This window comes from Prinia subflava, chromosome 10 (assembly GCF_021018805.1).
Source record: "Prinia subflava isolate CZ2003 ecotype Zambia chromosome 10, Cam_Psub_1.2, whole genome shotgun sequence".
In the NCBI taxonomy this organism is placed as follows: domain Eukaryota; kingdom Metazoa; phylum Chordata; class Aves; order Passeriformes; family Cisticolidae; genus Prinia; species Prinia subflava.
The window spans coordinates 29,678,472-29,704,449 of NC_086256.1; the positions used below are offsets into that span (position 1 = coordinate 29,678,472).

Consider the following 25,978-nt stretch of genomic DNA (forward strand, 5'->3'; position numbering starts at 1 on the left):
GCAAAGAGTTTACAATCTTCAGAAGATCAATAACTTTTCTGGTAGAAATGGTGAAATCCTAGTCCCATTGCAGCCAGCAGTAAAATTCCCACAAACTTGAGTGGTTTGGATTTCACAGGCAGTTTTTAGTCTGCTCTTGTATGACACATTAGTTAATCCTTAACACATTCTTAGTGCAGAAGGTGTCTAAATGCAAGGAAGTTGCAGAGTAGCAGCGGTGTACCTTGGGTCTCAGTAGCACCTTTAATGCAGAGATCACAGAGCAGCTTCTGGAAGACAGGTGAGACCCACACGAGAGTGCAGGGGATCAAAATTTTTAGTCTTCTAAAGTGCAGGGAGCAGAAGGGAAGGATGTCTGTGGCTGTGTGGAAGGGTATGGAAGCACCACCCTCACTCCCACCCTACCTTCTCTTCATCTGTGTTTTTTTCACCTGTTGTTTCTTTGTAGCTGTGGTGTGTTTTCACCTCATGCTCTGATTTAGAGCATTCCCAGATGAATTAATTTCCTTTACCTGTTTTTTAGCACTCTAGCTTCTTCCTTAGCTTCTTTGTTGGAGGTTTACAGAACTCTCTGAAGTAATTGCATGTGCGTTCCTTTGAAGTAGTAATATTCCATTCCTGTCTACAATTAATAGCAGTATTAAGCAAGAGTCAACTGACTAAAATCTTAGTCCAGATTCATGTGCTGTCACTTAACACTTGGTGTTGGAACTTGTGAGTTCTGGCTTGGGGATGAGGAGCTGAGAGGACTGGGGCTGCCTTGTCTGCTGGGAAAGGAGGCATGGAAACCTGTTTGCACCTTCTGTGTCCTGCTCAGCTTGGCCATTGTGTTAACAGTGGGCTGGAGGGTTTGCTCCCGTGTTCTGCTTTGGGTTTATTCCTTGAGCAGACTTTCACTGCTGGAGCCTTGCAGGGGCTTGGGCTGAAGTGGTGTCACTGTGAGGCTCGGAGTGCCACGAGCTGTTGTAAAGAATGGCCTGGAGGTGCAATGGGGCACCTCTCACCCTTGTGATGCCCAGCCTTACCAGGCAGCCTCGTTCCTGGCTGCTGCTGTTGGCACGGAGCACAGGCAGCTGAGCAAGGAGAGCTTTCTAATGCCTGGAGGTGTCCTGGAGGGCACAGAAATCTGCTGGAAGCACATTTCCATTTGCAGGATGCGATGCAAACAAGATGGGTTCTGGCATGAAAAGCCTTCAGTTGAGACATCAAATCATTAGCAATACTATGGCCAGAAGCTTTCATAATAAATTACTGTAAAGTCATGAAAGATTGATCTTTTTTGATTTCAGAGAAAATAAATCAACAGTATGAAGTCAGTTCTGTTACAGTTTCAAACAAGAGACTATTACCCTTTGCCTTAAAGATCAGAGACAAATTACTATTTTTCCTTTACATTCTCTTGATGAGGATAATGATAAACATCTGTCACTTTGTTGCTTAGCCAGTTAGGAATCTCATTGCAATCTGTAATTTAAAGACTGAAAAAAAATTAAAGGAAAAAAATACGTGAAAAAACTGCACTTTGTATGGACAGCAAAGAAGAAAAGAAAGAAAATTGATGTCAAATACAGGGGAACTGAGAAGGGGGCATTTTTGGTCTGCAGTTACTTGGCTAAAATCTGCAGACATATGATAGATGTATGATTTTTTATTTATTTGGTATTTCACAGGGAAAATTACCATTAGTTTTTCTTTAGACATGTAGACTAAGGAAAACAGTCTTTGCACTGTGATTTTTGGCTATATGCAATTTATTAACGAAAAGATTAAGGTTTATAAGGTAGTGTCTACCAGTGTTACAGCCCTGTTTTCATCAAGAGCACTTTCAGTGTTGTCCAGTCACAAGATTTTTAGGAAGCACTGCTAATTATTTTTAAAGATCAGCTGCTTTTCCAGTAATTCACCCGTACTTTAGAAAGTTCTTTTACAAACACTCAGCTTTGTTTCTAAATGGTGAACCGGGTGTTATTTCTTAACAAGACTATAACTTCACACATCACAAACACTCCATTGCACTCAGACTGTGCTGACCAAGCTGTAGTTTAGAAGGTTACAAGTGGTCTACCTGCCAGTGCTGTGTGAGCAGAAGCAGACCCTGCACCAGGACATGAACCTGGGAATCCCTTCTTGGCCCAGTTTTGTGCAGGGAGAAGCCTCTTTGGGGACATGTTGGCATATTCAGCACTAATGGCCTTTCTCAGCTGCTCCAGAAATCTTTAAAGCACCAGCCATGTGCCAATTTTAGCTAAAAGCTCTGCTGTAAATGGAGCTGTGCTTGCAGGGCTCTGGCTGGTGCATAACTCGTTCTCCTTATTGGCTTCTTCAGTTGTTGCAAGTGCTTTCTGTTTCTTTGTGTTCTTCATGTCCAAGGCCAGGCTGGAGGGGGCACTGAGCAGCCTGGTGTGGTGGGAGGTGTCCCTGTCTGCAAGGGGGGTGGGCACAAGGTGAGCTGCAGGGCCCTCCCAACAAAAAGCACTGTGTGATTCTATGATTTTATGCTTCTAGGTACCCACGGAACAGATTTCAATTTTATATTGGTGCTAATAATGCTCTGGCATTTGTTTTCAGGGAGAAGGATTATATCAGAGTTTTGGGCATGTTATTCTGTGTACTCTCTGGGTAGAAATTCCATTCTTTTGGCATCTTTGAGCTTCAGACAGTAGTTTGATTTTCACCAAAAGATTACTATTTTTTTCAAGGTTTTCCTATATTTATACAGGCCAGACTGAAGCAAAGTATAGGCCTTTTAGCTTCCAGTTAAATAAAGTTCCTGGTATTTAATTAGGTCAGCTGTTTACATATAAAGGTTTTTTCTGTCCAATGAAAAAAAGACCTGAAATACCTAATCCAGCCTTGAGCATTGGAAGCAATGATGCTTTTGCTGTTATCTTTTATAAATCCTTTGTTTATATAGGTGGTATTCACATCTAACAAGTCTGAGGCTGAACTGCAAAATTTGTCACACATTAGTCAGCCTTCAATAACAAAGGTGGGTTTAACCCACAGAAGGGTAAAATTCAAAATCCAGACTTGTGGTGCTGGTTTCTTGCGTGAGACCAGCTGGCTGAACGTGAGTGGTAAAAGAGTTGATAGTAAGTATTGCAGTAAGAGATCTGAGATAATTTCTTGGTGTGACATTTACCACCATGTGTCTTTGTGATAAAACTTTCTTTGACATAAAATTACAATTTCGTGTGGAAATACATACATGTACTTCGTGCAAAAGGTCTCATTTGGTATTCAGCTTTAAAGGTCTGTATCTCATGGTGCTGAACACTAATGTTAAAGAGGCCAAGACTGCCTACTTTAACCTGTGGGTAGGCTTTGTATAAGTTATGTTGCTGGATAACTACAGTTTAAGTCCAGGGGTTTTTCCCCAAGTTATATTTCACGTTTACTGCAATCTGAATGGCTTTTTTTTCTTTTTCTTCTTTGTAGACTGAAACTGAAGAGAATGGCCAAGCAGATAATTTTTCAATGGACCCCCAGCTGGAAAGACAGGTGGAGACAATTCGAAATCTTGTGGACTCCTACATGTCTATTATTAACAAATGTATCCGAGATTTGATACCGAAAACAATCATGCACCTCATGATCAATAATGTAAGTAGCAGCCATGGTTCTAAATTAGTTCAATGTGTCTGTCAAATCTCTCACTCTCAAACACACCTCTGGAATACAGCAGGTACTGAAGAGAAGAATAAATGTCACACTCGTAAACAAAATATTCCAGTATTCCATAGTATTTGGGAGTTCTGCAGCCTTCTCAAAGGCTGGCACACTGCCTTGAGTGCTTATACCAAAATCCTAAAGACTGAGTTAATTTACATCTCAATCAGAACATAAGTTATTATTTAAAGGTAAATCCAGGTGGGAGTGGTTTTGTTTTGTTTTTTATTTGATGTCTTGCTTTTGATATACCAGGAAAAGGAATTGGGAGCTCTATGTGGGCAGCCTGTGAGAGCAGCAGAGCAGAGTTGTGCTTCCTTGATTTTCAGTCTGCAGGCCTTTGTCACGGATTCATAAAGTAGTTCTTATTTTGTTTGGGTTTCTTTATATTTTCAGGTCACAATTTTCAAGGAATAAATCTGGAAGCTTTGGACACTGTTGTTTAGATAAGCAGATGTGGTTGGTTGATTTATTGTGTGTGTCTTTCTTAGATCTGAAGATTATTTGGTTAAAAAACCAGCTTTGAGATACTGTTGTTTTTCCACTGCAGTGGGATCTCAGCCTTTGCATCCTGGCAGAGTTCTGAATGGACCTTGTTGAAAACTAAGCTTAATATTAGTGCCACTGCTGCCATATAAATTACTAATGGGAAGCACAGCCCCTGCTAGTTCTGAGCAGCACCATTTCTGAGAGGTCAGCAAACCAATCAGCCTTTACAAGTGCAGTATGCTGCTGTGAGGCAAACGTCATTAGAAGGTAGCATTCACTTTTGACTCAGAGCCACCTCTCGCCTTCATCTGATGGATTTCATTAGCCCTGTGGAATTTATGTTGCACTTAAGAGTTAGGTGGTTGGACAGGAAATTTCAGTGGGATTTCCTGGTACATTTAATATGAGCAGAATTTTTGAGAAGAAAATCTCTTGAGGGCAAGAGATTTTTCATTAACTTCTTCGGCTTTAGGGGAGTCAGGATCTAAGTAATGCTCTAGTCGTGGGTGAGGTTTTACAGAAAACCATGGGAACAATGGAACTCCCTTTTTTCTAGAAATCAGCCATGCTCTAGACTTCATAAGTTGAATGTGTGTCCTTGCTGCTCTTTCCAGATCATTGCTAGCAGCTTTCTGCTTTGACTTAGCCTATCTCCAGTGCCCCTGGAAAGACTGGGGTTTAGTTTTCATTTTATAAACAGCAGAGCTCAGTGAGCAGTTGCTCTTGAAAGCTTACATTAAATTTTCTGCCACTCACCTCCTCATCTGGAATTGTTTAGGGGTCTCTGAAGTGTGTGCGCCCCTCAGAAGTAGATTACTGTAGGATTTTGTGCTTTTGGTCTCATCAGCTGTTGGTGACATTGATAAAGCCTGCCAGGCTGGCACACAGAAACCACACTCCTAAAATATCAGCTACCTTTCAGCTGACCTCATAGTCCCAAGCTGCATTTGGGCTTCCTGGTGAGCTGAGGCCTACTCCTCCATCCTGGAGTTTAAATTTGTGGCAAAGAATCAAAACATTTTAAAGAACTGTGAAGAGTGACACTACAAGCATTAATGAATTTGTTTCTGTACAGCCTAGGCAGTAAAATACGATATTGAAAACAATAGGTGAAATAGTAATTTTTAAAAATCAGACTATCAAAAAGAGAAAGAAATGGCTGAATCAAGAGTGCTGAGCCCTGCCAAAAGGTTGTGCAAAGATGTGGAAAGGGGTGGAGCTGTGATGGAAGGTGTTCTGTTAAGTTGTGGGTGTGTTCCTTGGAGTATTCAGAAGTCCAATCCATCCACCAGGAATTAAGTGGAAACACCCTCCCTCCCCCTTAATGAACATACTCTGTGTTTTCTGGTGCCCCATCGTGTTGCCTCTGAAACTCTGGAAACAAATTGATCCCAAGGAATTTGTTTCCATGACAATTGCAACCTCCCAAGTTTTCCTAGAACTTCGTTTCCATTTTGTGGACCCATAAACAAATACTTACAATTCAAGGAAAGTATCGGATTCAAACTCAGTGTACAGAAAATAATTAGATGCTGTCCCTGAGCATATTTTGGGTCTAAGCCTAGATTATTGTATTGCAAGGGCATCCCTTGTTCTTCCCCTCGGGTGGATGTTGATTACCTTAAAAGAAAATACATTTACCACACAGAACTGCACTGAGTTACCATTACCAATTCAAACATGCCCAAACAAAGCACACATACACAAATTTGTATTTCATGGTGCCTTGGTATCCTGGGTTATACAAGAGGGGTGGTCTTAAGAGTAGTCAGGGTACGCTCCATCAACAGTGCTGATAGTGATCTCGGCTGAGGAGAAAAACTCCACAGGACTTGTTACTGCCAAACTGCAGGTCAAGGAGTGGGTTGTGTTTGCATCTGAGGCAGGGCCATGTGTTGTCTTCCCACTGAGGAGGTTTCAAGCCCACCTTAACCCATTTCAGAGTTCCAGGGCACATTTAGGGCACTCGAAGTTGGATGCTTGTTACAGTTCAGCTTTGACTGCAGGCCTGATGTCTATGAAGGAAAATACTTTAAACCATTCCTGTGAGAGCAAACATGAGTAAACATCAATTTCCCTTCCATTTCTAAGCTGGAGAAAGTGGCTCTGGTGGAAGATCTTCCTCTGTCTAGTACAGCACAGGAGGGCAGGAAGTTGATCCAAAAACCATCCTTAACACAGCCGTCTTCCCTTTCCAGAGGAGTTCAGGGATTTATTCAAATCCTCTGCCCATGACAGACAGGGACCGCTCATGATAATTGTCACAGGCTTTTTTTTTTTCCAAACAGATATTTGTGGTTTAACAATGCATTTACAATCAGCTCTGGCCTTAATCTAATTTTAGGACTTCTTTTTTTGAAGTGATGCCATTAAAATGCTCATTTTGTCAAGCAGAATGTGATGCTGTTTAACTATGATATCTGTTTTTAATGTGGAGTTTTTGGCAATCACAAGGAAAGTAGAGTACTCTGGCTCTTGATCAGTACCATCTACTGGAAAACAGCATGGAACTCGTGGAAAAGTTTTGCAGGCTTTGCTAAGAATTTGTGTGTCTCCTGTCATACATGAATGGGAAATGACAGCCAAGCCCAGGCAATACGGTTTTGTTTCCCTGAGGTCTGTCCTGGCTGCCTGCTCATTGCTGGTGACCAGAACAGGTCCCATGCCTGCATTGTCTGACTGCCCTCACTGACCTTGTCTAAACACAAACATTGCCTTAGTCTCACTGTCAGAGTTTAAATCACAAAACTTGCACCAACCCATGTGCAAACAGAGCTCAGGTTTATGTAATCAGAATCCTGGGAATGTATCATCATCACTATCTCCAGCTCAAAAAAGCTCTATGGAGCAAAGCACCAGGTGAGAAATAGATCAGAACAGCAACAAAAGACTGAAATGCAAGGATTTAGTAGGTCAGCAGTTGGTCTATTTACCACAGTCTTATTTAATCAGAGTACCTCTAGCTTTTTATGTCTCATAATGTGGCCCAGGTTTCCATAACCAGGGCAGGCATAGCAGGAAATCAATAGAGTAAATTAGATTACTTGGAGACTTCTCCCTTCAGTTTGCATGTGTGTGGATGGGTTATTTAGAATCTGACAGACTTGCTGGAAATGAAAGACACGGTCTACAGTAGGGTAAATTGTTGTTAAGAAAGTAATTGACAGGTAGGTATGTCATAAAGCCTAAAAATTCCCATTCCCTGGGGAATTTGTATCTGATGATACTGCCATTTACTTCCCAGTCAGCCCTTTGGAAATGGCCCATAATGCCAGCTGGCTCCTGGGAGCTGTTGGGAAACATGTTTGAAATGAACTGTAAGCAGAGGTGTCACCTCAGAGATGCAGAATTGCAGGAGAACTGGTGTGAGGTATAAGAGAAACTGATTAAAGCTGCTTCCATTGATCTCTCCCTGTATTTGTTCAGCACTGTATTTTCCAAAGAGATTTCTGCTTATTTCTTTGATGGTTTGGATTTTTTTTCTTTTTTTGTCTGATGAAACAGGTAAAAGAATTTATCAACGCAGAGCTGCTGGCTCACCTGTACTCTTCTGAGGACCAGAACACGCTGATGGAGGAGTCAGCGGAGCAGGCGCAGCGGCGGGACGAGACCCTGCGCATGTACCAGGCGCTGAAGGAGGCGCTGGCCATCATCGGGGACATCAGCACCAGCACTGTCTCCACCCCGGCTCCCCCTCCTGTGGACGACTCGTGGCTTCAGCAGGCACGGAGGTGAGGAGCCTCACGTCTGCATTGCCACCAAATTCAGGACAGGCAGATGTAGTCAGCATCAGGGGCTCCCTCCCTGCCTGGCTTTCTGGGAAGATGCTCCTCCAGGTCTTAATGACGTATGTGAGGAAAATCAAAACATTTTCCCATGTATACCTATTCTGCGGGTGTGTTTATGTGAGCACCAAACAGGACATTTGCTTTGCAAAAGACAATCCACTGAACTTACAGCTTCTCTGATGCTTCAGATAGCAGCTGCTGCTGTCACCCCAGCTGTGTATCCACTTGGCCTCCTTTTGCAAGCTGGTATAATAATTCAGCATCTCAGGCTCCATGTCCTAGAAATTCCACTTCACAAAACATTATTAGGAATTGAATAATAAAACCCATTATATTTACTTCTTTGCTGGTATGTTGTCAGTGGGAAACACGTGAGACTTAATTGTATGTGATCCTCTGACACTGACAGCAAAGGAAAATGCCAATAAAAACCATCTGTCATAAGTTTAAAGCAAAATAAAATACATCAAAGAAAACCCAAACCCCCGCTTTACTGAACTTCTAAAATCTCTGCTTTTTACCAGATCACCTCCTCCAAGTCCTTCCACTCCGAGGAGACCGACACTAACCAACCCCCCAACCAGGCCTTTGTCTGGCCGAGGCCCCGCTCCTGCCATCCCCTCTCCAGGCCCGCAGTCGGGGGCTCCCCCCGTGCCGTTCCGCCCGGGCCCGCTGCCTCCGTTTCCCAGTGCTGAAGCCCATGGAGGACCTCCCCAGGTCCCGTCCCGGCCCAGCCGGGCTCCTCCCAGCGTGCCCAGGTAAGAAGTTTGGTGTTCCTGGTGGGGCATGGTTCTCTCCCTCTGGCATGACCGACTGTGCACTGCTGCGTGGGCGGGAAGGCAGGCGCCGCTGTTGGGAAGTCTTGTGGCAAAACAAAGCTGTGCGTTCCCTGCAGTCAGAGGTGTTTGATGGAACCAATATTCAGCAATAGCCTGTTGGAAAAGACAGGAAGAGTTGTTCATGTAAAAAAATTCTAGTCAGTCAGTTGGGAGACCCTGATTTGCTTGCACTAAGAACCCCAGTTGTGGTTGTCTTGTACCCTCGTAAGGGCTCAGAGAGAGAGAGGTCACCTGTCCCCACCAGGAGAGGGCAGGGGTACAGCTCCCCACTCTGCCCCTCTGAACCCTCACCAGAGGAAGCAAGGGCTCTCCTGGGGGAGAGCAAGAGCAATTCTTGCAGAACCAGAGGAACAAACTGGTAGGAGTCTGATTCTTGTCCTGTAAAGCCAGTAATTTCCAGCCAGTTGAGAACAGCCCCTAGTTGTCTGACAGAGTACATTACATGGTACTGAGCAATTAGTTAAGGAACAAGACTACCTCCAGTGTGTTATTTCCTTTACTTCCCAGGGCTTTGCCTTTATCAGTAACCTTTTAAAGTAGCTTTGCATATTGTATAATTTTTTATGGCATTAACTGCTTTTTTAAATAACTTATATGAATAGAATGTCCTTAATGTTTATTTTCACAATGATGTAATACACATAATCACTTACATATATACATATTAAAACTTCTGATTCTGAGTGATTCGTTAACTTTCTAAATTACGAGAGGCGTGGGCAGATAAGGCAATGTTGGAACAAAGGGGTTTCTCCATTTTTGATAAATTAACTGTTACATTGAAAGTACTCACAGTATGGAAAAAAAAGAGCCAGCTAAATAGGAACAAAAATAAAATGTGCACATTTTCAATTTTAAAAATGGTAATTGAGAAGAGAAGCTTTGGAGGAGAATTTTCTTTTAAATAGGTGAGATCTGTCGTAGTTGTCAGTAACTCAGATTTAAGGCTCAGTGTTTCTAATATAATTACCCTTTATAATAGAAAGCATAAATAAATGAGGTATATCAAAGGAATGAAGTATTTTTATATATTTGCTATGAAAAGGGCGTTGTTGCATCAATGCCCAGCCATGAAACACTCTTTCACCTTAGTGGATATCCTGTAGCCTGCAGTAGGGGCTGCTGGGGAGAAACCTGGAATTGCCTTTCCAAACTTTTCACTGAAAGGGAAGAAGCCCAAGGCTCATCCCCTTGCCGGGACAGCCTGGGGCTGAGCCAAAGGGCGCTGGCCCTGCTGTCCCCTCTGTACCATCAGAGGCCAAATCCATGAGGTGCAGGGATAAGGCACAGGGATGAGGTGCAGGGATGAGGTGCAGGGAGGAGGTGCAGGGATGAGGTGCAGGGATGAGGTGCAGGGAGGAGGTGCAGGGATGAGGTGCAGGGATAAGGCACAGGGATGAGGCGCAGGGATGAGGTGCAGGGATGAGGTGCAGGGAGGAGGTGCAGGGATGAGGTGCAGGGAGGAGGTGCAGGGAGGAGGTGCAGGGAGGAGGTGCAGGGATGAGGTGCAGGGAGGAGGTGCAGGGATGAGGTGCAGGGATGAGGTGCAGGGAGGAGGTGCAGGGAGGAGGTGCAGGGATGAGGTGCAGGGATGAGGTGCAGGGATGAGGTGCAGTTCTGCCGGCTGTGCTGCCAGAGAGAACCACAGCTCCTGCCCCCTCGCCCTGCAAACCGGCGCGTCTCCTCCCTGCCCGCCGCGGTCGTGCATGGACACTGCTTTCCCGGGCTGCCCTGCCAAGAGCATGTGTGATGATCATCTGTTTCATGCCAAGGGGATAGGTGGGATGGAGACCACAAAGGAATTTTCTAGCACTCCAAAGACACGTGGGTAAGCAGCTGGGAACGACTCAGTTTGCGACCGCCACTGGTGGCATGAAAAGCAGTGGCGGATAAAGGAGGTCAGTGAGTTTAAAATGCTGTAGCTGGATACAGAAATGAATGTGAGACTGCCTGACATTTTTGTGGAAAAAAATAATCTTCAATACACATCTTCTGGCCTGGATCCTAGTTCTCTCTTTCAGAGCTATGAAAGCCTCAGACAGAAAAAATGTCAAGTGCTAAGAATGAAAGAAGGGTTTGCCATTCTGCTGAAACTTCAGGTTTCTCCTGCTGACTAAACTGTGAGGGAGGAAATCCCAGGGAAAGGGCTGTAGGGGAAATCACCTGAGGGGGACAGTGTGGCCAGCTCCTGCGCCTATTAAATGTTTCTTTTGAGCCCTGGAATTTCAGCTACGCTTGGTCTGGTTTTAATAACAGCTTTTGCAGGATCATAGGAAATTGACTCAGAAAATGGGTCTGAGATATTAAAAGGGGAAAAAAAGAGTTTTGGGGAAGAGTTCTTGTGGAAACCTGGGCTTTTTCTGTGATTTATTTTTTGAACTGAAGCTCTGTGTTCTGACTGTTCACCACCATTTTCTGCAGTGATTCCTTGAAGTGTTGGGATCTCTCTTATCTAGGGAAATAGTTTAGCTTCCTGAGAAGAAAGTAGTATTTTTAAAGTTTATCTCATTTTCCAAGGGAGCTTTCTGTGGCAGCCCCTGTCTCTGTCACATGGAGCTGAAAATCCTGACATGCTGCAGAAATACAAAGTTTCCATTTTCTCCTGTTCCGTTTTAAGATAAAAAGATCAGGGGTAAGACTTGGACTGTTCTTGTCCCGTGAGCAGATTAGCACACGTGTGGTGTGGAAAATTTGGCTCCTTACGATGAGATGCAGCCCCTGTCTTCAAAAACACAACTTTTTTCTTCTACTTTTATTAGCATTTAATCAAAGGAATTGCACAGAAAGGGTGAGCTCTCGGCATTTTCCTCCCTTAATGTACAGGGAAAGGAAAAGAGTTAGGAGAGCAGGAAATAATTTTCTTCCCTGCTTCACTCTGATTCTAAAGCTGGTTTGGGTTATGTGCTCTGAATATTTCTGTAAGGAAACAGAAACTATTTGCATGATACATGCCTCTTTTAATTAATCCCACTTGAGGTGGGTGGATCTCTCCCAGCAAAGCCTGTGAGTAAAGGCCCCTGGCTTTAAGGGCTTGATGCCAAAGCATATATGATTTGTGAAATATTCCCCACTGCCAGAATCTGGATTATTCCCCCTCTTTCTTAAAAGGCTTCAGTGGTATTTTGAAAGAAAATGCAGCTGTGTGCCTGCTTTGGTAAGATGGCTTTAAGCAGGCACTAGAAGCACTTCAGCTTATCCTGATGTGTGTTTGCCTGCCTGTATGGAAAGCCTGATCTTGATCAATTTAAGTTCTACTGTGGGCACTGGATTTTTAGCTTTTAAATGTCCTGAATGGGAATCTCGGCTTTGCCACAAGGAAGACAATTGAATTGGAAATGTTTTTTCTCCTGGCAGCAGAGCCCATGGCATTTGTGGGGGTGGAAGGGTGCTGCCCTTTTCTCCCTGTGTCCTGCAGTGCTACTGTGGATGCACCAAGGCTCTCCCTGCAGATGGTTCCTCACTTTGTCACTGAGACAAACGTGACCCCACAGGACGTGAACCCCTGGAGCACATGTGTCACCCTCAGGCAGGCTGGGGCTGCTCCCCAGGGGCTGGGGCTGCTCTTCACACGTGGGGAGAGAATTCACATTGCTGCTGCTCACATGCTGTCCCTACAATTTACTTCCACCCCCAGCCAGCCAGCAGGGAAGGGCTGGTGGCAGCTCCCCTTTGTTACGCCACCAAGGCTGACTCCATCACCTGCTGTGCTGGTAGCTAATCTACGCTGTGAGCCACCATTATGTATTTCTTGCAAATTGGCACAGAAAGGTGCTTTGACCTGACAGTAATTGCAGCTAGAAATTTTCAGACTAAGTCAGGAGCAGTGCAGAAAAGCATTACTGCCTGATGTCCCCCTCCCCACAGGCTCCCACTCAGCTCTTTGATTGCCAAATATCAACCATTCATGAAGTTTTCTGTGATGGATTTTTATGGATTAAAGTTCTTTGAGAAGATCTAATGCAATGTCCAACCCTGTTCATTGAATGATAAGGGGATTCTGTGCAAAAGTGGCACAATCCCCTGAATAAAATCTGTCATAGTGCATAGGCATATAAGGCCAGAAGGGTTATCCTGCCTGAGCCTGGGAATCTTCTTTCTCTGGAGAATTTGATCTTGCATTCTTAAAAGCTTACTACTGTATTTTTAAATGGAGTATAAATTGTAACCAAATAGTTGTTGCACCATTTTTTTCTGGCAGGATGAGTGAGAGCCCACCTTAGAGTGTTTGCATGCTGACTTGGATGATCTTAATCTGAACACCCAAGTAGGAAAGCACAGCTCTCTGTCCTCTTTGAATGGATCTTTGGCAGGAGTTATGTTCAAAAAGTATAGTCTGCAATTAGGATTGTTTCATGCCAGCAAAGAGACAAAAGTGTTACATGGACAGAATTCAAAATCCTGCTGAACTTCAGGAAAAAAGAAAGACAAAGAATAATTTAATTCTGCATCTCACATCTGTGCTCAAAAGAATATACAGCTACATGGGCAAAGCCAGAGCCCCTCCCAGGGGGGATACTGCCCTTCTGTAGTCAGTACGTTTCCAACTCTGCCTCTCCAAGACCCCAAAATCACAAGAATTATGAGAATATCAGTTATTATTTCTGTGATTTCTGCCCAGAGGGAAGACAGCCCTGTGAAATTTGTTACCAGTCTAATGTACACTTCTTATTGGAATGCACACCCAGTAATATGTTACTTCTGCTGCTGGCTGCTTCAAGCAGCAGCAGACTCCATTTATTTTCTCTTATCTCTTAGAAAGTAGTTCTGCATTTTCCCCTCCTCCACTGGGTCCTTTTTCACTATTTTCACTTTTTTCTCAGCCCTTCCCTCTCTGTCCCTTTCTTGACTATCCTGTTTGCTTCCTCTTTCACCTCCCTCCTTTCATTTGGTTTCCTGCCTCATACATTTGTCTCCCTTCCCCATGTAGTCCTTTCCTTCTCACCATCTTGTCTTGGTTTCTTTCCAACTTATCCCTTCCCTCCCACCTTTTTTAATCTGTCACCTTGCATTTCTGTCTTTTAGCGTTTTCAGACAGTTTTCAAGCCATAGAATGCAATATTTGGCAATCTTTCTTAACAGCAGCCTGGTGGCAGTGGCTGTGACACCCATCCCAAACACGAGCTGCACTCCCTGGGGCAGTCACTGCCATGTGCAAACCTGAGCTCACCTTGAAACTTCGGTCATAGAACAGGATCACAGAATTGTTTGGTCTGAAAGGGACCTTTAAAGGTCATCCAGTCCAACTCCCCTGCAATGAACTGGGACAACAGAAGCACTGAAAGAAGGATCATTCTGCATGAGGAAAACTACTGCAGGACTTGGCTAGAAAGTACGTCTCAGCAGGTTGTAAAAATACGTCAAATGTCACCATACAGCAAGCCTGGCAGTTTCATTGTAAATCTGCAGTAGTGATCTTAGGAGAAATTTGGAATGGCTTTGCACTGAACTGATTCTTCCGCTGCCTGAGCTGTAGTGCCATGAGAGATAAGGAGAGTCTTCACTTTTGCTCCAGGGGCTTCAGTGATCCCTAAAAGGACGGTGTTACGGTGCTCACTCCGGGATGGCCCAAGGACCACAGCAAGGGGGCTGTGACACTTCCCCGCGCACTCCTGAGCGTCCTCAGCGCTCACGGGGCCAGGCAGGGCATAAAGAATGGGACGGGCTCCGCTTGCTGCTCTGAGCATCGATTTTATCAACAGAAACACAAAACAATCCCAACTCAGGGGAAGGGCAGAGGCGAAGACCTCCAACACACAAGACAGGGGTTTTTAGGGACTGCTCCCCCAATAGGGAAAGGGGTACAAGGCAGGGATTAAGATACAGAAACCAGTGAGGAAACACAGAGGGAGGGCAGCAACCTGAACAACCAATAGGGCCTCAAGGGAGAGAGGATTGATAGGGAACAGTCTGGAATAAGGGACAGGCCAGGGAGGGATTGACAACCCAGTAAGTGGGAACAATCTGGGCAGAACCAACAGTACAGAAAAGAGGAGGGAGGTACAGAGAAAACCATTTTGAAGGACTACAAAAACACACTTTAAGAAAAACACACCGCCACAGCATGGCTCTCTTTTAGGCTGGCAGTAAGATTTTGCTACTGCCTTCCTTTATATTCCTCTCTCCCAGATGACTGTCCTGAAGATCAGGAAAAACAAAGTTCATGGCTTGCCAGACATTACAGCCTGGGTACCATGTCTGCTGCCACTGACTCTTAACTTCTCTCAGCATCTCCCTTCATCAGCCAGAGGCAGGCTGTCCATATCTTCAGTGGCCCAAGAATTTTCTGATGGACAGTTCACTATGGCAGTTGAACAAAAGTACCTGAAAAATCACTTGTTCTGCATAGGGCTGAGGTTTAATCTATCTACTGCATCTCAGGTAGCTGTAATCACCTTGAGTATTGTTCCTGAGCTACTTGCTCCTGCCTTATTAAAAAAAAACCAAACCTGTTTTAAAACAAAGTGACATTCCATTGGGACTGTTGCAAGTCACTTTAAAAGTTCAGCAAAGAGGATCTGGCAGTGAAATGGCTTTTTGCTACTCTTAGTGTAGACCAGACCTGTGATGAGTAAAGTAAAAGAGATGCAAGGAGAGGGAAGACAGAAAAACAAGGAACCTGAAAAGCATCGAAAGAAGTGATCCTGGAATAAAGATGATGTTGCAAGTGCAGTCCTCAAACATAGTAGGAGTGTCAGCTGATGCACTGAATGAATTTCAGCAAAAATTTGAGTTTGATTTGGGTTTGGTTCTTTTTTTTCCTTCCTTAGCATTTTCTCTTTCAAGAGAAAGTAGTATTTAGTAGAAGTCAGTGGTTTTATTTTTAACATCTCTCTACTTGAAGAAAGAGAGCTGAGTCAAGCAATAGCAGTTGTTTGACAGAAATACAGGAACCTGAAGATGTGTTTTGTCCCAAGAAATTACTTAGTTTTATAACAGAGTAGTTTAGTAAGAGTTGCCATGAAGGCATTGCAGGATTAGAGTGATGGAGCTGAGCAGGGAGTTCCTGCCTTGTCTGAAGAGTGGGTGAATAGCAGTGCACTTCTAGGCTGCCTTATGCTAGAGGAGAAAACATCTGAGAGTAAACAGAGAGAAACAGTGATGATTTGAACTTCCTGCACCTGCAGGCATCTTGAAAGGCTGTCTTGAAACTCTCCTGTCCCCCACGAGCTGTACTGGATCAGTAGTGAATGAGGGCACTCCGTGGCTCCATTAACAACAGTGTAATCCCATTAGTTGGCACCATGGACAAGAAGAGGTGCAACTCCAGCTGGAGGTGACAGCCAGGACATTTGCTGCCCTTCTTGCACCAAGGTAAGTAAAGAGGAGAGAGGCAACAAGGCAGAGGAAGGTCAAAGCCGAGTAGGAAGGAAGAACAGAGATTTGTTCAGAAGTGGGGTACGTGGTTCACACTGATGGCAAACAGTGCAGCTACAGACAGACCAGTGCACGAGTCCTGAGCACCTGTGAAAAGATCAGATGTTCTTCCTGCTGATTTTGTGGCCCTTCTGTTGTCATCTTCCATGCACAGAACAGCATTCTGAACATTCCCACTCAGCACTCCTAACTTATTCGTGGCCAGTTGTGACCCTCTGGATCATCCTAACCTAGAGTTTCTGAAAGGTTGGGACAGTATTCCACAGAAGCACTGCACACTTGCTTACTTGACATGTTCCCTGCTGAAGGGCAAAGAAGAACACGCAGTTTTTTAAGAATAATAGTCTGTCTCAGTCACTCGGTTGAATTAATTTTGTGTTTATTCAGGCTGAGCTTTTCATATGACACATTAATTCCCTGAAATGACTAATTTGAAAATGCAGTGTTCACATAAACATACAATATATTTGTATGTGTGTGTGATGGATGTTAATTTATTATGGTCATATAGAAAACGTAGCTTGAGTTGTAGATAATAAATTATTGTGCTGGAACATCATATTTTGGACCACTTTGCCTCTGAAAGGAGTGTCTGTATTAAGTTAAATCACACACAGTGGAACCTCACTAACCCTAGTGCTTTCAAACAGTGTAAGCTTTGAATTCATGGAGATTTATACTGCTGCAGTGGAGCGGTAGCCAGTGGAAGGACACATTCTTCTCATTCACTCTTTTTTGTTTGTTTCTTTCACTTAAATAGATATCTGATAAAACAGCATAATCTAATAACCTTAACTTGCTTCTACTGAACAAAAAACTTCTTGCATTGAGAGAGCACCGTGCAGCTGGGTCATGTGCAGTTTTGGGGTTCAGCTGCAGGGACAGCCGAGGCAGTCCCTGGCAGTTCAGTGTGAGCACGCCCTCTGTGCATCTGCAGAGCCTGAGTTCAGTGTGAGAGCTGCTTGAGAACTACCAGCCACCCTCCAAAGCTGTGCTCTGTGCCTGAGGGCTTCCCTTCCTGACCTGCCTGATGCTAGTGATCCTGTGGGCAATGCTTACTGCAGGCATTCTTTGCTGAACAAAATGACATTTTCCAGTACAGAAACAAATCTCAGCAATTTTCACTCTCTTGGACCATTACACTGGGATGAGGGACCATCTCAGGCAGATATTCCCCAGCTCCTTTCTCCTTTCATCACCACTCAGTGCGGTTTCCCATTTCCCCCGCAATCACCATCTCCTCCTGATCCCTGTCTGTGATTCCTGCTTTACTCCTCCTAATGTCATCATCCTTTTTCTGCTTTTCCTGCTTTCTTATGACCTGTGTCACTAGGATCAAGTGCCTTCCCTCCCCTTGGCCTTCCCACTTCCACTCCAGATCTTTGCTCCCGAGCTGATGTCTGGGAGACTGCAGTAGCTGTGCTGCATCTGCTGTAGGACCCAGTTTAAGCATGCACAGACTGAAGACTAATTAAGTAGGTCTACAAACTGTGTCTTGCCTCTGTTTTTCAAACATGATGGGTACAGTAGTTTCACTTCTGGTTTGGATTGCCCTCCAAATCCAGAGGCTGACGGAGGTCAAGGGATGCCATATAAAAGTCAGATTGATAACAAGAACTACTAAGAACACAGGGTGTGGGTGTCTCAGGATCTTACTAAAACCAAGAAAACCAAAGAAACAGTATAAAAATAAAGTCAGTCAAAGTATTATAACTTTCTCAAGACCAAGCTACTTAGTTCTCCAAATAATCACCCAAACAGGAAACCAAATTTATTCCTCACCTGCAGTAAGTCACTGTTTATCCTCTTACCATATGCCTCACATCCAGGTTTGTTCTGTCACCTAAAACAAAATTGCCTGCAGTCAGTCCTAAAGCTGCTTAGAGATTTGAAGTATTTTCTTGTTAAATTCTACAAGGACGTAGTCACGTATCAGGGCACTCCGAGAGGGCTGGGTTATAGGAAACCAAGATGATGGAAAAGGGAGAGAATAATGGGCTTCTGTTCACAGCTTCAGATCTATAGGATGTATCGTAAAATAGAGTTCTGTGCATGCCTTCCACAAGTGTTCTCTGGTGGTCACAAGCAAGCAAGAATGTCAAATGTAAGTGGAAATGAAAGTCTTTTATTCTGAAGTCCTCTGGCTGTGCTGTGAGAAGCCATCTTCGAGCGGGGCCTCCCATGGTAATTACAGGCATGCTTTACTGAAAGCACATTTTGTGCACTCCGTGTGGGGAGCGATAGGACGTCTCAAAAGGCAAAGGCTCGAAGAACTCCCATATGTTTCTGATCGAATTTTAAGTCTAGACTTGCTTTATTTAGTTTCTTTTGCTCTGAGTTCGCCCAGCTAAAGCTTTTAGGAGTTCTTTTAAAACTGTAAACATGCGGGTGGGGGGGAGTGCTGCTTAGGTTAAAAATAAATGTAAAAACTTTTCCTTTTTAAAAAAGTTTTTGCACGGGGATAAGAGCTCCCCTCCGTTCAAAACCCCACTGAGCTCTTCAAAGGAGGAGTCTCTGCAGCAACATCAGGGAGTTATTAAATACATACTTAGTCCACAAATTTCATTGGTAAATTCTTTATGTCTGCTTAATATGTGCTAGTTAGAAGAACCGATTCTTTTTGCAGACTCGTTTACTCAACCCCGGAGGGACCTATGATCTCCTGCCCCTTTAGCACTAACTTTTACAAACAGTTTCCTTTAAAAAAAAAAAAAGAAAAGAAAAAGAAGAAAAAAAAGGCAGCAAAACAAATAACAACAACCCTAAAGACAAGAGAGTGAGTTAGACGGGCCAGGCAGCGGGACACAGCCCCGAAAGGCGAAAAGGCGGCTGAAGTGCTGCGACAACCCCCAGGATCCCGCAGCAGCGGCGCTGCTCGCAGCTCGCTCCAAGCAGGAGCCGCTCTCGGCTCCCGCTCGCCGAGCGCTGCCCGGTGCGGGAACGCGGGAGAGCCGGCCCGGGCCGCCTGCGCCGCTGCCATCGGCTGGCCTCAGACTAAACATTGACTCGGGCTTAGTCACATATTTACTCACTGCGATGGCAGCTAGCGCGGAGCCCGGCTGCGGGGGAGGTTGTTTTTCCCCGCTGTCCCCGGGCCGGGCCGCGGGCGGGCTGGAGCTCCCCCTGCCGCTCCGCAGGCCCGCTCCCCGGCGTTCCGAGGCCGGAGCGCCCGTGGGGAGCCTTCGCTCGGGGCGCGATGGTGCTGAACCCACGCTCGGCTTCCTCAGGGCTGTGCTCTGTGCACGCCTCCGAATTGGTTGTGGTTTTGTTACCTCAGGTGGCCCAGGCTCCTGCACCGCTCCGTGGGCTCTCGGCCACTACTCCGGGTGTAAAGGAGCCAGGGAGAGGCAAGAGAAACGGGGCTTGGCCTCTCCTCGTGGTTTTGGGGTTGAGTTTCCTGTTGGGGGTGAAAAAAGGTCTGAATGCTACTCCCAGTGTAGAGATGGTCACAGAATGACCTGTCACCTTGACAGGGAAATCTAGGACAGGCAACTTCAGGGCTTGTTCTTTCCTTCACTTGGACGTGCGCTCCAGCTTGTGCCCCTTGATCCTGTGTGCCAATGGCCAAGGAAGGTGAGCTCTGTTCCCCGAGCTGAACCCCCTGTGCTCTGCCCAGGCCTCAGGAGCACGGCTCCCCTTCCTCCCCTGCGGGCACAGGGAAGTGCAGATAGCCCGGGAGACTGTCAGCAGCAGGGCTGGGGGAAATGAGCGCTGCCTGTCCCCAACACTGCCACTCCTCTGGAGGCACCTGTGCCCTGCACCGAGCCCTGCTCCCCCGGTCGGAGGGTTAGGGAGCTGCAAGTGCGCGGGAGGCAGGCAGCAGCCTGGAGGGGCTGGAGCTAAGGAGGGCTCTGCCTGTTCCTCATCGATGTGCCCGTGCCCGTGCCCGTGCCCGTGCCCGTGCCCGTGCCCGTGCCCGTGCCCGTGCCCGTGCCCGTGCCCGTGCAGGAAAACACACGCAGGTGTTTGTGTCAGAGCATCCCAGACACACGTGGGAGCATCCACAGACAGGACAGAGCACGGCTGGAGCATGCCCTGCCTGAGCACACCTGTCTGTGGGGCAGTGGCACAGCGAGAGGAGGGTGGGCTAGCTCGGCAGCAGCTCCTCCTCAGAGTCCCCTTGGGGGCATCGGCTTCTCCTTGAATGCTCGGTACTCTGCAGTGGGGAGGAGCTGATGGGGAGTTTTGCTGTTCAGGTCTGCGCTGGGCTGGAATGGAAATTCGAAATAGCTGTGAGTGTGCAGTAACAGCTCTGGTTCAAGGAGGAGACTGGGCTTGGGCCTGATTTTGGTTCAGGTTTGCTTTGACTGATTTTATCCAGGAAATCCTTCCACTGTGCTCTCCAGTTTCTGATCCTGCTGTGTTAAATAGCAATTTGGCTAAATTGCATTATTTGAATCCAGTGGGCTGCATTTAACCTGGTATTAAAATGCATGTTTGGGCTTGTATCTTTTAAATCTGATATGAAGACAGCTGTATGCATTTTCCCTTGTTTGTAAATTGTATGCATATGATACAATGTTTTCAGTAAGCGCTAAACAATGCAATGTGAGGCATTTCAACAAAGGAATAATTTAATGCAACCCAGCAGAAATGCAGAGCCTTAGAAGTGGTTCTTTATGAAACTACAAATTTTGGAAATGGGTCCAGAAGACCTACACTGGAGCAACACAAGAAACAATAGTTAACACAGTAACATTTTTCCTGTAAGAAAAATACACCATGAAGAAATTATATTTTGCCTATTTTTTTTAGCTTGTTGACTTATTTGAATGCTTTAGTTGGCATATTTTGTATTTGTTGCATGGTAGGGATTAAAATTCTCGTTTCTTCACCAAAAGAGAATATTGTCGCACAAGATGCACTTTGAGCCAAATGAGATTTTTTTTTGTCAAGTGTAAATTTGTCTCACATATTTTGTTCCAGTTCAAAGAAGATTAACACATTGTTACATTCTTTTCATCTTCAGTTTAGCTTTAGCAGAATGAGACACATTTCCTCTGTAATCTTCTTCAGAGCCACAACTGTTCCTACTTGCACAGGTGGAGGATGGGTTAGGAAGGGCAGCACAGTTTGTTGGGGTAAATTATTAATTTATTATTACAAATTACTGATGAACTCTGCTGCAGCTGATGGGAACCAACCTCAGCTCCCACCTTGCTCAGAGCCTGGGTGTAGCCATGAGCTCTCCTGGTTATCTGCGCTGGATTAAGGAATAGAGAGAGAGTACGTGGTACTTTCTGCTTGAGAAAGGGAGCAAAAACACCGTGGGAGACGTGGGTTGGGATGAACGCAGCAGCAGAGCTCTGCTGGAGGGTGCTGGAGCTGGTTACGGGAGCAGCCTCTTAGGCAGGACTGTGCGAGCTGGTGCAGGCAATGTCAGCTCAGACTCTGCATGGGCCTGGCTCGGCAGGCCCACGTGGAACGGAGCCTGCCTGACCAACAAAATACTCTCTGTAACTAAGCTGATGGAATTACCTCCACACAGCCCTGAGGTGAACCTTACTGCACACCAAAAGGTAAAGTATTACACAGCTACCAGAGGGACTCTATCTACAGCTCCAGCAGAGTTGGGATGTTATCCTTGGATGGAAGGAGGGAGGGAGGGGTAAGTGCCAGCCTGGACTGCAAGTACAATGTGCCTGGAGATCTCACAGCTGCTAACTCTTGCTCTGGGGTCTCTTATCAGAGGATGACACAATCCAAGTTAAAATGCAGTACACAGGAAAATGGAATGAAGGCATCTAAGTCTTCCCAAAAAATCTGTTGACTCCGTAGCACTTCCCAAAGTTGATAGAAAAATGCATTAGTGGTAAATTAATTAATCCAGCAGGCCTAGCCACAACTGGCATTTTCAAAACTGGCCATTGATATAAAGCCTCAAAATGTGCCTCAGATTCAGGCACGTTGATAGGGCTACAGTTTGCCCAGGTATGCAAGAAGCTGCAGGTTTTCCTGCTTCTGCAAAGCAGCCCTGAGGTTGCTGCAGGCTGTTTCCCCAGTCCTGATGCCTGCTCTGAAGTGTGTCTGTGAGTCTGCTCTGTGACTGTCCAGGCTGGGACTGACCCTCCAAGCAGGGGATAGCGATCCTCCCTGCCGGTTTGCGTGGCTCCAGAGGTGATGGTGTGTGCATTCCCCAGGCTGTGCACAGCGATGGGTGAGACAGTGAAGCATGGCAGAAATGGCAAACCCATTTCCTGCCTCCCTCCTGTGCATGCTCAGGGTGCCTTGCTGCAGTGGCGATAGGATTGTAGTGTGCATGAGCCCGTGCATGTCCGTGTAACACAGCCAGAGTGTCAGGTTTGTGCTCAGTGTTTGTCCTTACTGTTTCTTCTCTCTCTCTCTCCAGTCGAAGACCACCCCCTTCACCTACTCGGCCCACTGTAATCCGTCCGTTAGATTCATCCCTGTTAGACTAAAGGATTTCTGGCATGTCATTCATTGTTAACCAAATATGTGGAAACAAATTGCTTGGTAACTGTCACAATAACCAATGTATAGTCGCATGTATGGACATCTATAGGCAAGTAACCAATTTTACTGATATACTCTGTCCATTCTGCAGTGTTTATTGAGGTCTTCAATGTTTGGGGAAGGTCTGTGCTGCCTTGACTTTTCCTTCTGCAATAACTGATGTTAGCTAACTTACTGACACATATCTCCACCCAGACAACTGTGCTCACAGTCCTCTACAGCAAATGGAGGGCTTGACTCTGTGCGTGTTTGTGCATGTGTTGATTTGATCTGCTGCTTTTTTCCCTCTTACTTGAAAGGAATATTGCTTTTATTTGCACCTCCCAGGTTTTCTATTTTCTCTTGTAATGGCTAAACTGGGCAAAGAAAAGCCATGTGGTTTCTTACCAAGCTCTTCTGAAGGCCCCACGCTTCCAGGTCTCTCTTGCAAGAGGCTTGCTTCTCCTATAAATTCCCCTTATCTGAAATGTAGTTTTAAGGAATGTTGTTGAATGAGCAGGGTGTGCGTGGGACAAGCCATGTTTAGCTTTGTTTCCATCCTGGCAGCTGCAGTGCCGGATTGGTTGGGTTGGTGAGGAGCAGGTGGGGTGCCCCAGCTCACAGGGCCCAGCACGGAGCTGTCCCACCCTGCAGCCAGGAGGGGACAGGGGGCTTTGGAGGGCTGGGACAGAGCAGCGTGTGCCAGCTCCCTCTGTCCTGTGCCAGTGCCTGCTCCACTCCTGCTGCCACTGCACTCCTGGGAAGCGCTGCAGGGCAGTGAGTGCATGGGAATGTGCTGTGTGCAGGATGCAGGGAACTGAGCGCTGCTTTTGCTCCTTTTGTGACACAGAAGGACACAGACACAGATACCTGCACGGCTGGGCGTGGCTCCCCCTCCTCTGCCCACTGTGGGAGCCAGTTCACAGAGCTGCAGCCTGGACTGGCAGCTGAGCTTCCCAAGGGCTGGGTTTGGATGTGAGATACTTGCGATATTTCCACATGCCAGACAATAAAGTTTCCCTGTGCCCTCCGTGTAAAGATTTTCCTTTTGCATTACATGGTCCTTGCACACACCTTGGTTTACTGCTGCTTTATCCAGATAAGTTCTGGGAAGTGCTCAGCTGTGCATCCTGGATTATTTTAGCAGCTGCTCACTTGCAGAGGTCCTCTCTGCCTCTTGTTTTGCACGTTATAAATTAATGCATTATAAAAACCTTTTGTCTTAACTGCATGACTTCACTTTAAACACTTCGGGTCAGTGTCACCCTTAAAGCTTAGAACTCATTGAGTTAACAGAAGGAAACTAGAGATGAATTTGGCCTTGTTCCTTCAGAAAATATGAATTGCTGCTATTAAAATTATGGTTACAGATCCCTAGACAAAGCAACTGGTGGTTTCAAAAGCCCCCAGTACAATCAGTCTAATAAATGTATTTCTTGAGACTGCTTGTAGGGCTCCAGTATGCCGTAGCCCCATGGTTGGGAAGAATTCAATCAAAGAGCCACAACAAATGGGGGTTTAGCCTGTTAATTCCCAGGCTGCTGATTAGCTGTGCTCACCAGTGCAGCAAATCATGTTTGGGCTTGCGGAAGAGAGACAAGCTTGGGAAAGCATCATGATTTGTATGTTAGCTTAACTTTAATTTCCTGTCAGCCCCATGCTTGTGACACATGCCTGGGGAGTCTGGAGGTCCCATCTGATGCACGGTGAAGATGGAGTTTGTCAGAGCACTGGCATCTTGGTGATCTCAGCAGACTGCTGAAGGGGCTGGTGTTTGTTTGGGGAACAGGTCCACATCCCCAATTCCAAGGGCATAGAATCAGCTGTCAAGGAAAATAAAAGGTTGCAAACACAACCACAGTCATACCAATTTTTACTACAAAAAAGAAGACGTATTTTGATGATTCTTCTTGTCTTCTACACAGCTTTCCACTGTTTAGTGCTGTCTGCTGTAACCTGTGCTGATCTGTTGGATATATTTTTGTAAATAGCCACAGGGGCTCATATTATGAGAGGAGTGCCTCGCCAGCACTCCTGTATATCTGAGCAGGGCTTATCAGAACTCTGCTGATGGAAAGCCAGCTTTAATGGCTGAGCCACAGAGATCACTGATATCATTTCTGATATCAGAATACCAAATTCTGACACTCACTCGTGATAGAAGACCAGGTGGGACGGGTCTTTCACCTAGTGGAAGGTGTCCCTGCTCATGGCAGGGAGCTTGGGACAAGAGGAGCCCCGAGGTCCCTTCCAACCCCACCCATTCTAGGATACTGCAAGTCTGGGCTTATCCCACTGTAGCCCAAGGACTCAGCTTAGCTGTCCTTTGTGCAGTGGGAAGAGATCACCTTCAGCAGGTGATTCAGGCCCGTGTGGCTGCATGGGACACGAGGGCAGTGCTGGTAAGTCAGGAGCCTCAGTTACATGACACAGATCCTGGCCTAAAAATGTGCTCCTAAATGCTCTCTCCTCGAGACTCCCTAATTTACTTTAATGACTGTTTTGGCCAAGCATAAGGAAGTAGGTGGCACAATTGAGCACTGTCCTTTACTCTGCCCCTAAGAAACCATTTTTCAGCAGTATCCCTGAATTATAAATAAAGTTCTCAAGAGTGGATTTACCTGTTAGAGGAGGAGGAGGAGGCAGTGAGGCGTCAGCACCATCTGGTTCTGTGCTTGATGCTGAGGGTGCAGGACACAGCTGCACAGCCCTCCTTCCTCTGCATCCTCATTCAGATCTCATCTCAGTCTGGCCCTGTGTCCTAAATGCAACACTTTGAGGTGTGCAGGTTAATAAATAACCATGGGCACAAATCCAGGGCTTGATGATTTCACCTCGTCTTGCGTATGCATTTGTGAGAATAAACCACATGGAATTGTTTCTAGGAAAAACACTTAAATGCTTCTCAAGAAATTGCCACATTCAGTTGAGTAAGTACCGTCCTGCAGCCTTGGCCCACTTCCTTCTGCTGCAGAGTGCCTGGGATGGGTTTGTTTGTCCCACCCACTCCTGATGCTGGCGAGTCCCGTCCATCCTGTCCCTTGTTCTCGGAGGAGCAGCCTTCACAGCAACTCCCTCCATGCCCGAAGGAAAGCAGGGCAAGCACCCTCTGGGTCTGCCAGAGGGACTGAGCACCTCTGCAGCCCCACTGGGTGGGATGAGCCAAGTCTGAACTCTGTGTCTGAGAAGCACAAGTTGCTCTGCCTTTCTGAGATTCCCTCTGGCACAGCTCTGATTGCCAGGGCCTAGTGGAGCAATAATGAAGCAGCACCAGTGTTTCTGCTCTTACGTGAGGCACATGAGATCTGGGTGGTGTAGTTGCTAAGTTTCAGGAGGGTGCTCATCTAATACTGCATCTAGGCTGAG

At 45.9% G+C, this 25,978-nt stretch overlaps 1 protein-coding gene and 1 long non-coding RNA gene across 2 annotated transcripts in view; one reads left to right on the top strand and one right to left on the bottom strand.

The window, feature by feature from the left end:
- Positions 1 to 22,644, top strand: part of DNM3 (dynamin 3) — a 164,634-nt gene extending 141,990 nt beyond the window's left edge. The window contains exons 17-20 of the mRNA XM_063406686.1: positions 3,439 to 3,603; positions 7,663 to 7,889; positions 8,471 to 8,704; positions 22,509 to 22,644. Coding sequence (XP_063262756.1) covers positions 3,439 to 3,603; positions 7,663 to 7,889; positions 8,471 to 8,704; positions 22,509 to 22,578 — 696 coding nt within the window. The 3' untranslated portion in view covers positions 22,579 to 22,644. The remainder of the gene's footprint in view (positions 1 to 3,438; positions 3,604 to 7,662; positions 7,890 to 8,470; positions 8,705 to 22,508) is intronic.
- LOC134555239 (uncharacterized) lies at positions 8,711 to 25,371 on the bottom strand. Its single transcript, XR_010081391.1, has 4 exons — positions 25,234 to 25,371; positions 19,192 to 24,435; positions 17,942 to 18,002; positions 8,711 to 8,878 (listed from the first exon to the last, which is right to left on the bottom strand). It is a non-coding gene; the product is annotated as an uncharacterized LOC134555239 (long non-coding RNA).
- Between the last annotated feature and the right edge of the window lie 607 nt (positions 25,372 to 25,978).